This window comes from Colletotrichum fructicola (genome assembly GCF_000319635.2).
Source record: "Colletotrichum fructicola Nara gc5 chromosome Unknown KSG_Nara_v1_contig04, whole genome shotgun sequence".
Taxonomy (NCBI): Eukaryota; Fungi; Ascomycota; class Sordariomycetes; order Glomerellales; family Glomerellaceae; genus Colletotrichum; species Colletotrichum fructicola.
In genome coordinates this window covers 3830688-3849162 of record NW_027094054.1, presented here as the reverse complement: position 1 = coordinate 3849162, position 18475 = coordinate 3830688, and the positions used below count along the sequence as shown (strand labels likewise).

The following is an 18475-nucleotide window of genomic DNA, read 5'->3' as shown; positions in this document are numbered from 1 at the left end:
TTATGCATCGACCATCTTGACATCTTCCTCAGCGTTATCCTCTGGCTTTCTCATTAGCCAGTTCATCAGAGACCAGACAAGCCGCATGGCATTGAGACGTTCCTCGAGCACGAAAAAGTCGAACCAAGGGGTGCGGCGCACTTCAACCTGGCCCCAGCTGCGGTGCACATCGTTCTCGTCAGCGCCCTCGAGGACCTCGAGCAGCCGCTCGGGGACGCGAACTCGCAAGAAGCTGACGTGGTGGAACAGAGAGCTGATGACGAAAATATCATCGTAGCCAGTGCCCTGGACCTTGCCAATGGCTTCGTAGCGCGTTTTCTTATCCCAGCTAGCCGACGGTGGCCTGACCATGCGGTAGTTATCGTAAATTGACATGTTCTTGCGCGGACGCTTGGATGCGGGAGGCTGGCCGGATTCCGAGTTGACATTGTCCTTATCTCCCTGGATGGCGTCACGCTCGACCTCACGACCGATGGGGCCGCCTTCACCACCGCCCCAACGAGATTTTGACGTCCACCATTGGCCTTCGCCAAACCGCTTCTCCGTCTTGCCTTCACGAGCACGGTGCTGAGCGGTGACCAGCGCGGCAACAAGCTCGCGGGCCAAGTCGATGGTCTGGTCGTTATCGTTCTCAAAAGACGTGGTCGCGCGGGCAGAGACGGCTGCGAGTGGCCCCTCAATGATGCCTTGACGGGCGGCATCACGCGTCCGCGGAGTGCGGAAGATGAAAGTGCAACCGGATGCGAAGTAGGACACTCTGGGCGCCGGCAGGGACTCAGCCTGGCGTTTGTCGGACGCCGGCGAAGCGGCCGTGATATGCAGACGGGGTTCGGTCCGGGGAGCCGAGACGTTGCAACCGAAATCATAGGCAACGAGCTTGAGAAAGGCTGTGATGAGACTTTGGCGATACTCTCCTGGCATCGACGAGCCAGCTGAAGTGCGGATAACGCGGGGCAATTCGGGGGTTTGTGAATTGTCCCGCTGCGTCTTGTCTGCGTCGACAACATTGTTTGCGCCCGTCTCCTCGGGGGTCTTTAAAGGCTTAGAAGTGTCATCCCAGTACGTCGTGAAGGCTTCGAGGCACCTAAAGAACTCGTACGAGTTGCCCAAGCGAGCTTGCTGCTGGCCCTTGGGTGCAGGAATACGCCTCACGGTTCGAAAAGCAACCTCGTTGTCATGGGATAGCTCGCGCTTGCGGTCCAGGTAAGTCTGACAGCCGGGAGACTGAACGCCGTTGTTCAAGACTTTACGCGTCTCTGCGTTCTTCTCACGTGCCTCATCCGGGGTTAGCTTATCCCAAGCCTCAAAATCAGCAAGACACGCGGGGTCTGGGATGAGATCTGCGGGAGTGGCGTCCGGGATGAGATTTATGCCAAGGGCATCAAAAATGGCGGAAGTGACATCTCCCGAGCGGTAGACATTTTGCAAGACGGAGGTCAATGGCTTCGTCTCTCCCGAGGGTGCCGAAGGAGCGTGTGGCTGAGGCCGGCTGGTGGGCAAATTCAACGGGGTTGGAGGCGGGATGTCTTTCGGATCAACCTTGACAGCGGTTGGCAGGTTTGCTAATAAGCCTTGTTAAGACAAGAGATTCTGGAGTAGGAACATGACGGAAGCTTTAACCAGTGCGCAAGGTAGGTGAGGAGGATGATCGTGTGATTGGTCAATGGACCAGATAGGGTGGAGGAATGGGTTCCGGGGACTGTGGACAGGAGCTGGACGCAGCCGGCCGGACCAAGTGGCTCCGCGGACGGGCCGCCAGGGAGGCAGAGCCAAACAATTGAAGCAGATCAGGCACGGAAGGCACAAGATTCCGGTGTGGTGATAGGCAACCCAGAGCAATAAGTCTGCCAGCCAGCTTGGCTTAAGGTTGAAGAGGTGAAGCACTGGTAGCGTGATCGAAGGCGCCACGAAGGTGGGATCAAACTAAAGGGGGTCAAAGAAGTAGGGTGGTAGTAGGACGACTAGGGGTGTAGGCCACGAGGCTTTGCAATGTTGAAAGGACCATCGGAGAAGAGACGAAAAGAAGATGATGGAAGCGGGAGCGGGAGCGGGAGCGGAGCGGGCAAGATCAAGTGAGGTGAGGATGGCCAGGTGCGCTGTCGATGACGGTCAGGTGTGGTGGCTGGAGGTGTCGCTTGACAATGATATAAAACGTAGGCACAGTTGCTAGACAAATTGAATAGGTCGACTCACCCAAAGCGGGATACGTGCCAAACATGACGTCGCGAACGTCTCAGAATAGTTGTCCCGTGTGAGGATAACGAACGACGGGCGCAGATAGAGTAGTTTGGGGAAAAGATGCACGGCTCCCCAGGCAGAGACAGTGTGGTCGGCGCTGGCAGCGGAGTGTGTGTGTGTGTGAGAGAGAGGGAGAGGGAGAGAGGGTGGGAGGAGAAAGCAAGCTCGAGCGGGGTTGAGATTGTGCTCGATGGGTGAGATGAGAGATGGACTGTTCGCTTCGCTTCACGTTCGGTTTGTGTGTTGAGTCTCGTCTCAGGCCAATCAACTGTGTTGTTGAAGACTGATGTCGGCTTCGGCCAGGGTGAAAAGGGGAACTAAAGATGAGTAAAGAGAAAATGAGAAAATGAGAATTAATCCAGTACAGTCGGGTACGGATAACGTGGGAGACGAGATGGGCCGGAGGAAGCCCAGCAGTTCAGTCCGGGACGGAAGTCTGCAGTTGGTACGACTAGCCGTCGTGTTGGGTTGGGTTGCGCTCTGTGCTGCGCACTACGCTACTATGTATGTCTGCGGACCCTGTCGTAAGGTATTGGATGTATGTATGGCCCTACCTAGGTAGGTGAGGTAGGTACGGATACTCTCTTGTCTTTGTCTAAACTCAGGTAGGCAAGCAGAGGTGGACGACGTGAGGAGGCTGCAGAACAGGACGCAGAAGCGAGCGCTTGGCGACCGGTGCTGTTCGCTGCCAACGTCGTGTTTGTGGTGCTAATCACCGCTGTCGGGCTGCTGTTGGACTCTTTCCGTCAAGGGCCCACCGTGTGATGCAGCGTTGCTGCACCTCTGTGGCTCTCTCCTCCCCGGGCGAGAGTTCCAACAGGTTCATTGCCCGTTGTTTGTTGGTTCTTTTCAGGGGTTGCGATACCCTTGGACGCCGGTGATTTCCTCACGAGCGAATGGCGCGACGGGACGGAAGGGACAAGTCCCTGCCGGCTGCTGCTGTCCTGTCACATATCCGTACAGCTAAGGTCCCTTGCCTACGCCGCACCTTACTTGAGGCTGAGGTGTGTGGCTGGTGAGAACCAAAAGTCGGACCTAGTTGCTTAGACAATCACCAGCCGGACAAACCCACGTGGGCCCACGCTTCGGTACTGGAAGCCGGCGGCCCCGTTGCATGGCTGATCCTAGCCGCCGCCGTCAAAGAAATTCAACTGTGCTGCCAGCCCGGAGCGCGCGGGGACTTTCGGCGCCCCTCCCAGCTACCGAGTCCCGTCCCAATTGTCCGGTCGAGCTCCGGTGTTTCGGAACGGTGCTAGTCCTAGTGTCCAGAGCGGAGCGCCCACTTGGCACTTGTTCAACAGACTATGTGCCAAACATACCGACTCACAGGACGGGAAAACCAGCGCTTGATTGGTCCCTTGAACCTTGCCGACGTCTTTCTCCTCTCCTCTCCTCTCCTCTCCTCTCCTCTCCTCTCCTCTCCTCTCCTCTCAGTGCTTCCTCCACTCCGATTGCCTCTGATTGATGGTCGCTGCAAAAAGGGTGGTGCACAAGCCCCCGATGGTTTTAACACACAACTATATGTGTCTGTGGTGCCGGAAATTGATTATATGGCTTCACGGCTGTAAAAACAAAACACGGCAGGGCCCCGGTCTAGACTGAATTGTCCAGAGCAAACAAACGCACGTCCCGTCTTGTTTTTGCTCCCCCTCCTTCCAGACTAGACACATTAGGCCGAGGTGGCATTAGCATGAATGCACACAAAGTCATGTCTGGTGTCCTCGGCTGACGGGACCCTTTAGCTATGCAATGTTAACCTTACTGAGCCCTTGCCACGGCCCTATCTGCGACTCATCCTCTACCCTCGAGCACTCCTGCACACAGACGCGGAGCACTGTTCAAGTACGCGTATGACGTTTCGGTTTTCTGCAGCCAAGATGAATGTTCCAGTTCTCGTGTTCTCTTTATTGACTGCTGGTCTTGATTGACTTTCTACCCCATAGCCAAGTTCGTCCTTACTATCCTGCGTGCCGTTCGCCAACGATCCTGACGGTTGTCTCAGAGACATCTTGCTGGCCACACCTTCACCAGAGCCAATCGCGGCCATTCCACCACGAAGCCAGTGCGCCGTCAAACTGCGCAATGTTGCTCGACATTGTCATCGTCGGTCGTATGTCGTTCGGCCCTCACAAACAATCTGAAATGCAACAGTTCGGTCAAGTATTTCCCGATGCCCTAGAATGTTTGTTCGCCAGGTTTCATACCGCAGGTTATGGTTGTCTCCATCGTTTGATGATCCGCGGATCTGGCATGGTACATAGCACAAACATAAGCGGGCTTGACATTGTGCACCACTATTGTTTTGCAGTGTGATTGCTCGGCTAGAGTATGAGCCGGCCTACGGAGTATCCCTCGTAATCTGGTCAGGTTTGCATGTATCCCTCATCAAGCTGGTGCCCGTACTTGTTGATACAAGTCTTTTGCGGCCAGCATAAGCAGGGGACGACATCCCAATTGATCGGCGACACCGTAGGCACAGTTGTCTTCTCGCAAGCCTACCGTCTATAGAGCTTGACGTGATGACGAAGAGATGAATGTAAAACCATTGGGCGCGCGACTTGGTGGTGCTGATGGGATTCGGGCTGTGCACTGAGCATGTTTAGAAAGTTGTGCATTTTCGTGTCGATATTTGAGACGCGCCAACCAGACAGGACCACGCTGCGATCCCGTTGCTTGTCCCCTAACGCACGGCGGATGCATCTGTGAAGGAAAAAGCTAAGCGAATAATAGGTCGCGAGGCCGTAGGGATGTCGGGGCACGTACTCAAGGGTCACCCGTGCAGAGGTCGGATGCATGTCAGTTGATCGACGTGGCTACCCCTAGGTGTTTGACGCAGTGGTGTAGAGTAGGGAAGACTGGGGGGAGGGGGGCAACAAGAAGCAGACAGCCGAGGAGCTTTTAAACAACCGCGGGCATGCCTCCATATGGGCCCACGGGGATATTGCTTGGTTTAGCGGCACTGTCTTGTGCGTGATTGGGAAGCGAATTATTCTGTGTGTGGAGGATTGTCTCACTGTGTGGAAGCCGGTTGCCAGTGGACCGACCATCTCAATTCTACACCCATCACAAGCCGTCAAGATGATTTGGCGCGTCCTGGGCAACCACTACGATGGATGACATGCCAAGCGATGGAGGGAGGGTACAACCGTCGAAAGTTTGAGAGGGGATAGCCGAACTCGCGCAAATGCCGAGAGAAGAGAACCGCTCCTCACCGTCGATCTTCCTGTTCTGGCGTTCATCCTCAGAATATCAGGTCAAGCAGGTTCGGCGGGCGTTGACCGAAAGCAGGATGGCATATGTCGAGGCAAATGTGAATCCGCATTCCACTCAAAGCGCATTGGGGATGGACACGCAGTAAATGGGGCCCGCCGCGACCGACTCGGCGGTGCTTCAAGGAGCGGGTTAGTTGCGTGGTGTTTCCTGTTTGATAGGTGCCGCCTCGCGGAAAGAGTGTGGGCAATTGTATCTTACGACCGAAATGGGAGCGCGTTGCAAATAGGTGTGTAGGAGGAAGCAGCAGCAGGCCTTCTCCGGATCTACAAGCAAGGGAGCGGATGGGTGACGGAGCACTGCAGGTATCCGTACGGCCCGCCCTTGTTTGAGAGAAAGAGGCGAGAAAGCGCAGACTGGGTGAGGTGATGCTATTTCCAGAGAGTGTGACGCTTGTTGAGGTGGATCTGGGAGCGAAGGGGCCAGCACTGCAACCGCGGCCAAGATGCGCTTTCCGGGGTGCTGTCCGGACATGGCCGGAGAAATATACTATGGTGTAAGCGTTGGATGACGGCAGACACCAACGAAGTCGAAGTTTAAGTGGATGGTGTTGGAGGAGGAGGAGAGGAGGAGGAAGACGACGACGAGGGTAGGGGCGGAAGAATGCAAACTCGCGGCATGTCTTCAAGTGTGTCCTCCTTCTTCTTAAAATTTGCAGTGAAGCCAATACCGTATCCCATGGATATCACCCATGTTTAAACGGTTTCTTTTCATGTCGAAAATGAAGGTGAAGGGCATGTCGTCGTTTCCTCACGGTGAAATTAGTGCCTACTGCCTACTGCGTGCATAGGTACCTAGAGGGCCAGTGTGGGGCGTTGTGCTACTGCAGGGGGTTCGACTCCAAGATGGTTAGACTGTCACAGATGGCGAAGACTCTCAGTCCCAATCAGCCAGTTAGTAGCGCGGAGTAATGGCGGGGGGGTCCCCAGTCTGGAACGCGACTTCCTGCTTTGGGGGCGGGTACAGATGCTTCAGGTGTGTTACAGACCAGGGGTAGCCGCCGTCTTTGGGCGCTTTTGCTGGGCAAGAGGCTCAACTGCCTGCCTTGCATCTGCCAGTCAACGGCCAGACCACACCCCCTTGTTCTGGGGGACCCCCTCCCCGTCTAGACCTCTTCCATGCTTTCTTGATGCGCTCTCGCGGCTTGTCGCTCGTCTTCTCTTCCCAAAGCAACCTCCTCAGACACGGCCGGCCTGGGACCCAGCCAATCCGCGCTGCACCAGAGATCCATCAAACATTGCTCAATCCTTCCTGGTTGCGACAGACACCATCAATGCCCGTGCCTTTCTGTCGCTGGTGCTGGCTGGTGCTGGCTGGTGCTGGCTGATGCTGCATCTGCATCTGCATCTGCATCTGCATCTGCATCTGCAACTGCAACTGCAACTGCATCCGCATCCGCATGCTACGAGTCGACGACTTGGTAGTCAGTCAGTCAGTCACTTACCTTGTCGAGGCACGATGCCTTTGGTCCGTACAACGGGCCTGACGGCGCGGCACTACGGCATTCAGTCGAGACACCTTGCGCAAAACACTTGCAGAAGCACCAGAATACCTCACCAAGTATCCGTAATGGCCTTGCAGATGCTGCTACTGCGCTGCACCACGCTGCCCCGGTCCCAATAACTTGCATCCCGTCCTCGGCGCTGCCTCTGTTCTTGTCTGCCTGTCTGTGACCGGGTCTGGGGTCTGTCACCTCGGTCGTCCTCGATTAAAGTAAGGAGAGGTACGCGAAGTAACGCTGTCGCTCGGCGCCTACCGTCCAATGCTCATCCTTCCCCTCTGCCTCTCTTTCTTTCTCCCTCTCTCTCTCTCTCTCTGCGTGTGTGTGTGTGCCCCCCTCTCTCCGTCCATAGTACAGACTGCACTCATCCATCCTCACCCCCGATCATGGATGTGGCCCATGCTGTTCCATGTAACACGCAAGTGCCTGCCTGCATGTAGCATAGAGGTGTCTGTTTGTGAGAGGCCCAGAAAGAAGTGTGTGTGGTCCCCGTCCCTGTCCCGCACGATCGGAGAGACATCCCGCGAGCCTCAGTCAAGACTCAGACCCTACCTTACCGATGCAGTCCACTCCAAACCAAACCACACCACGCCCTTTTTTCCCTTACCATACCCTGCCTCCCCATGCCTTACCCTGCCTGACCCTCCTTCGTTCCTCTTACACTTCCTTCACCCCAATCTTTTTACCTTTTTCCTCCTCATCCCGCCACTTTCGATCTGCCTACCCTTCGATTCTTCTCACGATACCGCCGCTGGCGTCGACTTGCTCTATTCCGCAGTTGCCCGGCCTGACCCGCTGGCTATTCCACTTCGCCCTCTGTATACTATCCGCTTCTCATCATCGACGACAAAGTCTCGCCCTTTGAATGTCCGCTTCTTGCTCATAAACTTCCGCCAGACAGCAACTCCGCCGACTCGTCTCCATCGGCTCGTGGCCGCGTTTTCTTCTCACCCAGGTTCCTCATGAGCTTTTACCGATCGACCTAGATGGCCGGCTAGGCTTCTGCTAGTTCTTGTCTTTTCATTGTTTCGTTCCCTCGCTGGGGGCTACTGTTCGATTCTCAACCCCACGGTTCTCTGCGACTGGAATCGCAACGCGCTACGACAATGTCGAGTCCAAACCGATCAAACCTCCCGGAGGGGGCCTTCATCACGACGTTCAATGGAAAGAGGTGTACGGCTGTGCCGAAAGGGGCGAAGACGAGATCGGGCAACCAAAATCGACAGTCGACGAGTACGTCGCACTCGACATCGACAACTTCATCGACGACACGGTCGACCCCTCCACCGCCTCCGCCGCAAACAAGCGCACCCTCCGTGGCTCCTCCTCCTCCTCCTCCGCCGCCGCCACCGCCCGTGGTAACAACATCACCACCGCCGCCGCCGCTAGTATTGACTACCAGTTCAGCGAGTACGACGAGCTCCTCATTACCACCCCCTCCTGCACCACCCCCTCCACCGCCAGTGACGACTTCCTCTTCTCCACCACCACCACCAATACAGCAGACACAAGCGCCGCCTGCTCCCGTGGTCTCTAACCCTCCGTTGCCCATCATCATACCCTCCTCTTCTTCTACGCCGCCACTTGTTGATGCGGAACCACCGGCAACCATTCCTACATTCCAGCAGATTCCTAGCATACCCCCCCAAAGTGTGCCTCTTCCTGCTCAACTGCCTCCTGTTTCCTCATCCTCCTCCGTTCCTCCCATCATACCTCCAATCGCTCCAGGAACCAGCCAGACTGATGCCAACGCAGTCCCCACGCAACCAGCTCAGACGCCGCCAGCGCTGAGCGACGTCAGCCCTCCACCCGCAAGCTCAAGCACCCCTGCGCCGGCTGCCCCTACGGTTCTCAACCCTGGCACTGCCGCGGGCGAGGCTGGGGCCGGGGCCGGGAACGGCAACAACGCTCCCGCGAGTAGTCAGCCTTCTTCACAGGGCAGCAACAGATCCGGTGGCGTGGCTACACCTGTGGTGATTGCTTCGAGCGTAGTGGGTGCTGCGGCTGTCATAGGCCTGCTTGGCTTCCTTCTATGGTTCTGGAGGAAACGATGGCTCAGGAAGCGTCGGAGCACGCTTCTCACGCCTTTGTCGACGGATCCCAGCTTCAGGACTGGCGAAAAGTTTGTTATCGACCGTGGATCCCTGGGACCGACGCCGCGTACAGCCAAACTAAAAGCTGCCCTTGGCTACAATTTCAATCGGTTCCGTGGTCAAGTGGGAGGCCTGGTGTCACGCAATCGTGATAGTAGCTCTACCGGCGGCCGCTCACAGTTCATGAACATCTCTCAACACAGCCGGAACAGCTCGTCCATGTCGAATCATGGAGGTCCCCGCGACGTTGTCACAACTAAGGACCGGATGAAGGACTGGTGGGAACGATTAAGAGCGGACATGAAGTTCAACTGGCGCCTCCGGGGCGACAAGAATGCTGAGAAGGATCCGTTCGCCGCGTCCCGCGACATGAAAGAGCGTAAGGCTGCCACGGGTGGACAGCCTGACTTCTTAACATTGTTGGGGATGGATGAGAGAGAAGTCGAACGAGAGGCCCAGCGCAGGCGGCTCAGCCGAGGCAAGGGTAGCGCTGGGTCGGGCGATCACTTCCTTGGGGGTTTGGGGCTTAACTTCGACAATGCCTCGGCCAACCCCTTTTCCGATATCAACGCGCTACCACACGACTCTGCGAAGCCCGCGCCCCTAGCCGTGGCGAATCCGTCTTCGAATAACCCCTTTTCGGATTCCAATGCCATCTCGGCACCAGCGGCGGCTGTCAAGCCACCAATGACTTATGTAGCAGACGTCCGACGATCCAGGGGTACGTCGGTTGGCGGCAACACGACGCGGCCACCAAGTGGTTCCACGTTCTCTCCCCGGCTGGACTCGATGTACCGAGATTCAATGCAGAGCGTCGAGAGCTTTTCAACAAGACGCAACAAGTTCCGTTCTGACCCTTTCGATTTGGAGCGGCCTGAGTTGCTTGGCAACCGCTCAACGCCAGCTAGCAGTAACTACAGCCAGGCTGGCGGTGGGCCGCCGCGTGTACCTGGGTCAGCGCACACTCGATCCGACAGCTTCAGCTCCAAGTACAGCAGCGGGGTGAGCATGGACGGGTGGAGCGATCCGGGTCCAGACGTCGGACCTTCGGGCGGGCCCGCGGCATATCGGTACGAAGCCGAGAGCCCCGTGGCCGGCTACCGGCCGGGAGAGCAGCGCAAACCGGGACGCAGGCCGAGCCAGACCAGCCAAGGAAGTCAACAAAGCGTGGGCAAGGCTCTGTAGAAGCTTCCACAAAACATTTCACTGAGATATATGTCATATACCATCATGAAACACAATTCATGTACAAAGAATGAAGGAGCTGGTTGAAGGGAGAAAACGGTTTTTGTTATGCGATACGCAATGGTGGAACGGGGCGACGACTCAGGTGCAATGAGGTCATCTTGGTCGTTCGCTGCGTTCCTGATGAAAGGATGGATGTGAAGATACCGAAAAAGGATGGATCCAGGTTCGGGTCCGGCATGGTGTTTTGGTGTTACGATGAAGCGGACACATACGTTCAGTTATGCTGTGCCTGTTGCTCTCTTTTCCTTGTTACGATCACTCAGTCTTGATGAGAGAAGCTGCCTCTCGCCTGCCCCTGGAAACCCCTCATGGGCGGCGCAGATTGAGGCAGCGAACCTGTTAAAGGTAATAGTTATGTCAGAGCAATTTCACAAAAGGGTGAAACCAAGTCGACACTAATTAGTTACTAATTGTTCTTGATGCGCTGTGATATGCGTTGTGCGTGAATGAGCCGGGTTACAACATAATGGGCCGCTGCAAAGGCTGTGACTTGTACGTAACCGGAGACGAGACCGGGCTCCCGGACGCCCGGCCGGGGGTGGCCGGGGACATTTGGAACGAGGATGGAGTTGAATTGATAATAGATAAGCAATTATGGTCTCATGACCGACAGCTGGCGGCCAGTGCTAGGTTGACCGAGCTCTGGCATACGCTTATCCCAAGCAGGCAAGTCTCTGTCAAGTAGGTAGGCAATAGGTCACCGGGCAAGATACCTGAACGAAGTACCCCTGAGGCGCTTGGCTGGCACGTTGGTTACCCCTCATAGCGTACGGGTCGTAGTAGGTAAACAGGATGCATGCAGTATTAGCCACCAACGACGTCAGGTCTCCCCCGCCCCCCCCCCCCCCCCCCCCCTTGGCCACTGGTCCCGCATCATCCCACTGCACACGCTCCAATCCAACCTAGGTAGACGACAGCAGTCATACAGCTGCCATGGTTGAAACATCAAAAGGAACGATACCATCTATAACGACGGCAGTGCGATAGTAGCTATCCCTTGCCGTATCCCAAACGAGCAAGGTGATCGTGGGCCAAGGCATAGAGGCCCTTCGAACCCACGTCCCCCGCTGGCGCGTCGACGTCCTCGTTGAAGGACCACCCGACTGCTACAGAGCAACTCGCAACAAGACGGCGAGCGGGACCCGATCCGAACTCACCGCCGTTGGCCAAAAAGCCATAGTCGCGCCGCCGACAAACCCGTTTACCTTAATCTTCTCTGGCCTGGCCTGGCCTGGCTTTTTATCATACATGTCGTTAGGCAGCCTGCCAGCCAACCCTTCTTGCTTTCTTGTCCTGCTTACCCCATTCTACTAACTACTGTCGTTTTCGTCTGGTCGTTGGACCTACCACCAAGTTACCTGACGTAGGCAGCTTTTCCGTACATCTCGCGCGTCCGTCAATGAATGTCCTCCACCATATCTCCGCTACCGACGCCATCTCAATCAAACCGAACCTTCTCCATCTCTCCCGCCCATAAACCTGCACCTCCCACAGACCCTCGCCAACGCTCAACGCACACGATGGCTTACCAAAGCCCCCCGGAAACACCCTCCTCATCCGGAGCACACACACCTACACACTCGTCCGCCAACCCCTCCTTGTCCAATTCCATGATATCGACAATGTGGTCCGGTCTCGTTCGTCGGTTTTCCTCTGATATCCCCGAATCGTACGGTCCCCACAGCCATCACCATGAGTCCTCCCACCTAGCTCACGCGTACACCGAGCCCACGGCCCACGGCGCCTTCAAGGACGGCATCAACGGGGTGTTTGTGCCCGCCAACATCAAACGTACCGCGAGCCCCTTCCGCCCTCCACCGCTGGATCCCATCGTCCTTTACGGCTTCAAGGAAAGCACGCCACTCAGCGCGCGATTGCTTAGTACTGGCGTCGCCGAGGAAATCCGCATAATGCTGCCAGAACGACTACGAATCATGGAGGACTGGAAGCTGGTATACAGCCTGGAGCAAGACGGGGCTAGTCTGACAACATTGTACCAAAAGGCAGCTTTGTATCAAGGGCTGCGTGTTGGCTTCGTCTTGGTTGTTAGAGACGATGCTGGTGGCGTGAGTTGATTGCTCCAACGCGGGCCGTGAACCTGCAAACGATTTCACCTGCTAACAGCTTACCAGACCTTCGGCGCCTACCTCTCCGAATACCCTCACCCCGCACCCAAATACTTTGGAAATGGGGAATGTTTCCTGTGGCGCGCCTCCACCCTCACACCCTTGCCACCACCGCCCTCTGCCGACACAACCAACCTCACGCGTTCAACAACTGTGGCTAGCCCAACCCGCTCAGCATTCAACGATGACGACCGCGCCCAACCGTCCCCGGCACCCAGCGAGTCGATTCGCTTCAAAGCCTTCCCCTACTCGGGCGTGAACGACTACTACATCAACTGCGAGACAGGCTTCCTGAGCGTTGGCGCTGGCGACGGGCACTACGGCCTGTGGCTTGATGACAGCCTTGACCGCGGCCACAGCGGCCGTAGCCACACGTTTGGTAACGAGCCGCTCAGCGACGAGGGCGAGAAGTTTGGTGTCTTGGGTGTCGAGCTTTGGGTGTTGGGGGCTTGAGGGGGTTCGACAAAACAACAACAGGGGAAATAAAGGAAAGGGGGGAGGAGAAAGAAAGAAAGAAACAACAAGGGCGGGGGACCTCGTCCATCCACGAGAATGAGAGAAACGACCAGGCGCGGCGGAAACAGCACGCCGAGAAAAGAGAACCCGCGAAAGACTGATTACGGAGCATCTTGCGGCTTTAGGTAGACACGGCGAAACGGAGCGTATGGTGTTGTTCTTATGCGTAGTAGCTGGAGAGCAAGGTCCTACTGAGGCAAAGCAGAGCGCCGCAAGCATGACACGTCTGCTGCGAAACCCCCTCAGTTGGATACTGGCCTGAATGTAGGAAGGGGGTGCGAGTTGAAGAGTGTGAAGAAGTGGGAGGCGCGAACAGGCTGTGCTTTTTGCCCGCGCATGGGGAAGCAGACGATACCTCGGCCCTCAAGAGATTGGGCTACCTAGAAGCAACATACAAAGAACGTGGGCAATGGGTGCCGCCGGTGGACAGAGATTCTTAGCCTTATCGGTCACTGCGAAGTTTATATATATAAACAATGATACCCTCGAATTACATCAACTGCATGCATTGGTGTGCCGTTCTTTGCGAATCGCCTTATACAAGTACCCGCCATCTTGAGCAACGCAATCCTTTTCCAACTGCCTGCAGGCATCAGGTAGTGCCAGTGCCATTGGTTGTTCCACTAGCCTGCGGATATCGAATGTATACGACGTCGCCGTTGTTCTTCGCACACGAGAAGTGGAGGTGGACCCTGAAGTGGCGAAAAGAAGAAAAAAAGGGAAAGAATTAGACGAGAGATATTTGCTTATCCATCAATGAACGATCTAGCTTGCTCCAGCCGGATCTGCCTCGCCTCGCATATGTCCCTCTGTATTTCCTAACCTCGAAGACCCTTGCGGCCTAATTGTCCTCATCTCACTTTGCCTGTCTATAAAGTCATCTGTGCCCTTTTCGTTCGTCTTCTCGTTCCTTGCTCTGTATCCATCTCTCACAGCGCCCTGGCAACGCCACCAACAAGTCCCGACGACAGCCCTTTCGTCCATCTTATGCTCTTGTTCACCGCATAATCTCCTGGTAAATCAACTGCTTGAGCTGCTCCTTGCTTAGGTTGTCCTTGTGCTTGTCAAAATCAAAGAACTCCTCCGGAATGGGAGGCGCGGTAGGCTCATCGTCGGGATCATGGTACGGCTCAAGGTAGGGGTGCTTCAGAGCGTCCTCGACCGTGATGCGCTTAACAGGGTTGAATGCGAGGAGCTTTTCGAGAAGATCGAGAGCCAGGTCGGACGTCTTGGGGAACAAAGTCCGGAAGGGAACCTTTTTCTTGAAGGGAAGAGAGCGAATGTACTCTCTGGCGCGGCGGGACTTGATTCCGTAGTAATCCTCCATGGTTGGAGTTCCCAGTACATCCAGGATGAGTGTCAATTGGTGGTGGTCTGGTTTCCATTAGTATCATTGGCATGCGATCCTTAACAATTCGCAGATGGGGGAAGGAGGCTTACAGTCCTTGCCGGGGAACAGGGGCTTTCCGCTAAGCATTTCCGCCAAGATGCAGCCGACCGACCACACATCAATAGCTTTCGTGTACTCCTTGAACGTCAGCATAATCTCTGGCGCGCGGTACCATCGCGTCGCCACGTATTCCGTCATGAAGCCTGAGTTATCCTCCTGCGACGCCGCGGAACGTGCCAGACCAAAGTCACAGACTTTCAGGTCGCAGTTGGCGTTGAGGAGCAGGTTGGAGGGCTTCAAATCACGGTGCAAAACGTTGGCCGAGTGCATGGCCTTCAGGGCACGCAGAGTCTGGTAGATAAAGTATTGGCAATGGTCGTCGGATAGGTCCTGAGTGCGGATTACGCGGTGCATGTCCGTCTCCATGAGTTCCTGAATTGCGATGGTGTGTCAGTAAATTTCACAATGAAGCTTTTCAATTGCCTCGGAGTATCTTACTTGGATTAGATAGACCTCGTTGAAGGTCTCGTAGCTTCGGGGTTTCTGAATGTCGAGAATGGAGATGATGTTTTCATGGTTGAAGTATCTCAAGAGTTTCATCTCACGCAGGGTACGGAGACAGAACATGGAGTGGTCGAACGGCGTGATCTTCTTAATGGCCACCTTTTGGCCGGATGGTTTGTGTATCGCGGAGCTAAGGCAATCATGGTCAGTTCAGCAACTCTCTCGAGGATTTGGGTAGGGCCTTTGACGTACCAGACGACTCCGTAGGCACCCTCGCCGACGACATCCTGGATGTCATACTGTTCGCTCACGTTGAACGAAATCTTTCGGGATCCCGAAGCGTTGGGGGGATTCGCGCGCGACATGGTCGCTGGTATAGGACGATGTTATCGAGCTGGAAGGTGTTGTCGAGCAGGTAGTTATCGACGGATTGGTAGCACGAAGGCGGGTCCTGGCGAGGGAGATACTACTTCGGGCGGAGCACGAGAAAAAAAGGGGGAAAGGGCAGGATGAGAATTAAGCCGTCCTAATAAGGTGTGCGCGAAGAACCACAATTGCCTTGGTCGGTGGTTCGGTAACGAGCCAGGAGCTATTTGGTATCGTCGTCTGCGGGGGTATAATTATTGGCGGGAACGCTGTTTGTGACTTGTCGGAAGAACGGGTGGGATCGACGGGTGTCAAAAACGATGGCGTCGGAGACACAAAGTTTCGCAAGCCGGGCGACTTTGGTTTCTTGGTGGAGGAAAGAAAACCCAGGTCGGTTCAGTCAATGAACAGACGCGAGCAAGTCGGCTTGGATATTTTTCGAGAGAGGGGGGAGGTGACAAAGGGAGACGCAGCTCAGCGGACGGGAGGGTGGAAGGAGACGAATGTCGTCGGAGGTTCGAAAGTGGGCGAGGGCCGTGTTTCTTGGGTCCGCTCGGGCCTTGGGGTGCTGGTCCACAGGCCGGGTAGGCAACGTCTCGGGTTTTGGTTGTCAAGCACGCAGCGGAAGAAGTTTTCTGCCCTGGTCGGTGCGGCTTGCTGAGTAGACGGCAAGCGAGACGAAGAGAAAAGAGGAACAATTGTCGATGGCTCGATAAAGGGGATTGAGGGTGGTGGTTATTCAGATTCCGGTGTCAAAGAGGAGAATATCCCGCGGCAGTGGACTGTGTGCGAAGATATGGTGTTAGCTGGAAGGAGCTCCGACGGGTTAAGCGACAGAAGGGGCAGGTATCCCGATATGCGCAAGGTTGAGTGAGAAGTGAGGGTCCAAAGCAGCTGGGTAGGACGGGATAGGGTCAAGTTAGGCAAGGTAAGGTACGGTTTGGCAAGCAAGCCACAGCCAGGCTAGGCGCTCCGTCGCTGTCCCCCAAGCCAAAACTGAGTTGCGGAGCCAAAAAGCACACACTAGGCGATGGCATCCGTCTTCTTCGCTTCTTCTCGAAAACTGTCGCACCAAGAAGGTTTGTAGTGGCAGACAGGACGCAGGAGGGACAGGCTTCCAGAAGATGGCAGGAGCAAAGCGCAAGCCAAACAGCGAAGACAAGGAGAAGGATACCTTACTGAGTGGTGACTGTGGCCGTGAACGGTGCAGCAGTAACACGAGCACGAGCGACAGCGACGGCAACAGCAGGTGAGGGGAGCGAAAGCGGGTCGTGAGACAACGAAACGACGAGGCCAGGTAAGGGGAACGGGAACGGGCGATGAACCGAGCACCCCCTGCGACAGGACTTCAGACGAGGGATGTAAGGTGCGCAAAAGGACGAGAAGCACGCGGGGCCAAGAGACTGGCTACTGAGCACGAGGGCGGACGACTCCAGGACCAGGGCGCAAGGACGAAGGAGGTCTGGTCCAACAGGCAACCGCTTGGATGCGTCTTTGAAAAGCTCTCCAGGCCGACCTGGGACGGCGACGTGCCTGTGTGGTCGTCACGGCGCCACGAGGGGTTTATAGAGCGAAAGCGAAGAGGCGTAAGGCAGAGGAGAAGCGCCGTGAGAATGGAGAAGCGGGATGAAGAAAAGGAAGGAGTTTGATGGGCGGAAAGTTTTGGATGCAGTTGGGGTTGAGGCTTCGGGATGGGAACGCAAACTCCTCAGGGAATGAGAGAGAGAAGAAGAGCTCGAGTACGTACCGAAAGCCTTTTGACACGGGGAATAAGGTAGGGTGATCAAGTAGGTTCGGTAGGCAGCTCAAGGCCAGCAAGTCTGAAGTTGAGGTGGCTGAAGTCTTTGGGTGAACATTTCAGTCAGTCTAGGTATGAGGTAAGGTATGTAATGAAGTGCATCCAGGTCGACAATTTCGGGAGGAAACAGGTGAATTGAAAGCAGATGCATGTGCATGTGCAGGTGCAGAGACGGGCCCAGACGCAGACCCGGGCCCAGCAGGTAGACAGAGAGACAGACAGTCTCATCAGTCAGACGGCTGAGGCTGGTAACAAGGAGAATCGTCACGCCAAGCGCAAGTCCACGATGAGTAACTTACCCCGCCAAAAGCTGAGATTTCTTGTTCTCTAATGTATCTCTCCTCTCCCTCTTTCTCTCTCTCTCTCTCTCTCTCTCTCTCTCTCTCTCTCTCGCTCTCGCTCGCTCTCTACTTATGCCGTAGACAACAAAGGTGTTGGAAGAACAGCTTACTTGCTGGCAGGTGGGCAGTGTGTGGTTTTGCTCGGCCTGATGTTGCTCGTCTGGTCTTCTGCTGGTGTGTTGCAGCAGGTGCAGAGGTGAGGTAATAAGTGGAAGAGGAGAGGGAGGAGAAGAGGACGGGCTGATGTCGTAGACAGGAATCTGGCGAGACCTAGGACTAGGTCTGGGTCTGGGATTGGGACCGGGACTGGGACTGGACTGGGACTGAGAAGAAGTGAGCGGAGGAGGGCAGGAGGGGGTGAGGTGAGGGAGGGAGGGGGAGGGGAGGTGGGGGGGCCAGATACTTTGACCACATGTACACGTGGTTGCGGGTGCTGTGCCATCCACCCCGAGCACCGCTACTTACGAGTCGTGTACCTTAGCGGTAAGGTCGCAGCAGGGGAAAGCTACGGTGCCGCAACCGCCTCCTCTCAGTCTGGGCCCGTAGACAGGCACCACACTACTACCTACTACGCAGTACGAGGTAGGCACCGTAGCAGTACATAGGCCATGGATATTCGTACCTACCTAGGCGACACCTCCATCTGCCTGCGCTCAAGAGTGCAGTCAAGGTCCAGGAACCTTTGTTTGGAAACGTACTTGCTTCAACCCCAAGCAGGGTCACTGCACTTTCAAGGGCCATTCACACTTCCCGTCACCAGCACAACCTACATACCTACCTTGACCTTTGCACATCTTCGAACTCACCCTAGGTGCGTGCTGCAAGGCGAGCGATCCGGTTGGTATGTCACAAACACTTATCCGCTCATTAGGTCTATCACAAACACCGCCTACATAGCTACGTTCTGCAAGGTACGATGATGAACTGCATCTCTCAAAGTGCCCGTGTCCAGCCATTTTCAGATGCACACCCCATGCCGGGCAGCCCCAGGGGCGGACGAAGCCAGTTGCACTGTGTGCAGCCTACCAAGTAACAAGTCCGAAAGGGCATGGCATCATGGCGACTTTCAGGGACCTGCAAATAC

The 18475-nt window shown here is 55.8% G+C and overlaps 5 protein-coding genes across 5 annotated transcripts; 3 read left to right on the top strand and 2 right to left on the bottom strand.

Annotated features, from left to right (window-relative positions):
- CGGC5_v007854 (uncharacterized protein) lies at positions 1-2218 on the bottom strand (the record flags this gene model as incomplete). The annotated part of the gene is made up of 2 exons (XM_032020889.1): positions 1-1562; positions 2194-2218. 2 exons carry the CDS (start codon positions 2216-2218, stop codon positions 1-3), a joined length of 1587 nt encoding a protein of 528 aa, XP_031882040.1.
- Positions 2219-8115: 5897 nt separating this feature from the next.
- CGGC5_v007853 (uncharacterized protein) lies at positions 8116-10287 on the top strand (the record flags this gene model as incomplete). The annotated part of the gene is made up of 3 exons (XM_066151922.1): positions 8116-8182; positions 8236-8538; positions 8765-10287. The coding sequence occupies 3 exons, from the start codon at positions 8116-8118 to the stop codon at positions 10285-10287; spliced, it is 1893 nt and encodes a 630-aa protein (XP_066008585.1).
- A 1685-nt stretch (positions 10288-11972) lies between these two features.
- OXR1-0 (Oxidation resistance protein 1) lies at positions 11973-12929 on the top strand (the record flags this gene model as incomplete). Its single annotated transcript, XM_032020887.1, has 2 exons — positions 11973-12416; positions 12483-12929. The coding sequence occupies 2 exons, from the start codon at positions 11973-11975 to the stop codon at positions 12927-12929; spliced, it is 891 nt and encodes a 296-aa protein (XP_031882042.1).
- Positions 12930-13989: 1060 nt separating this feature from the next.
- Positions 13990-15251, bottom strand: MAPK (Mitogen-activated protein kinase; the record flags this gene model as incomplete). The annotated part of the gene is made up of 4 exons (XM_032020885.1): positions 13990-14366; positions 14433-14814; positions 14881-15076; positions 15139-15251. The coding sequence occupies 4 exons, from the start codon at positions 15249-15251 to the stop codon at positions 13990-13992; spliced, it is 1068 nt and encodes a 355-aa protein (XP_031881962.1).
- Positions 15252-17999: 2748 nt separating this feature from the next.
- On the top strand, positions 18000-18311 carry CGGC5_v007850 (uncharacterized protein; the record flags this gene model as incomplete). Its single annotated transcript, XM_066151921.1, has 2 exons — positions 18000-18202; positions 18263-18311. 2 exons carry the CDS (start codon positions 18000-18002, stop codon positions 18309-18311), a joined length of 252 nt encoding a protein of 83 aa, XP_066008584.1.
- Positions 18312-18475: the final 164 nt, after the last annotated feature.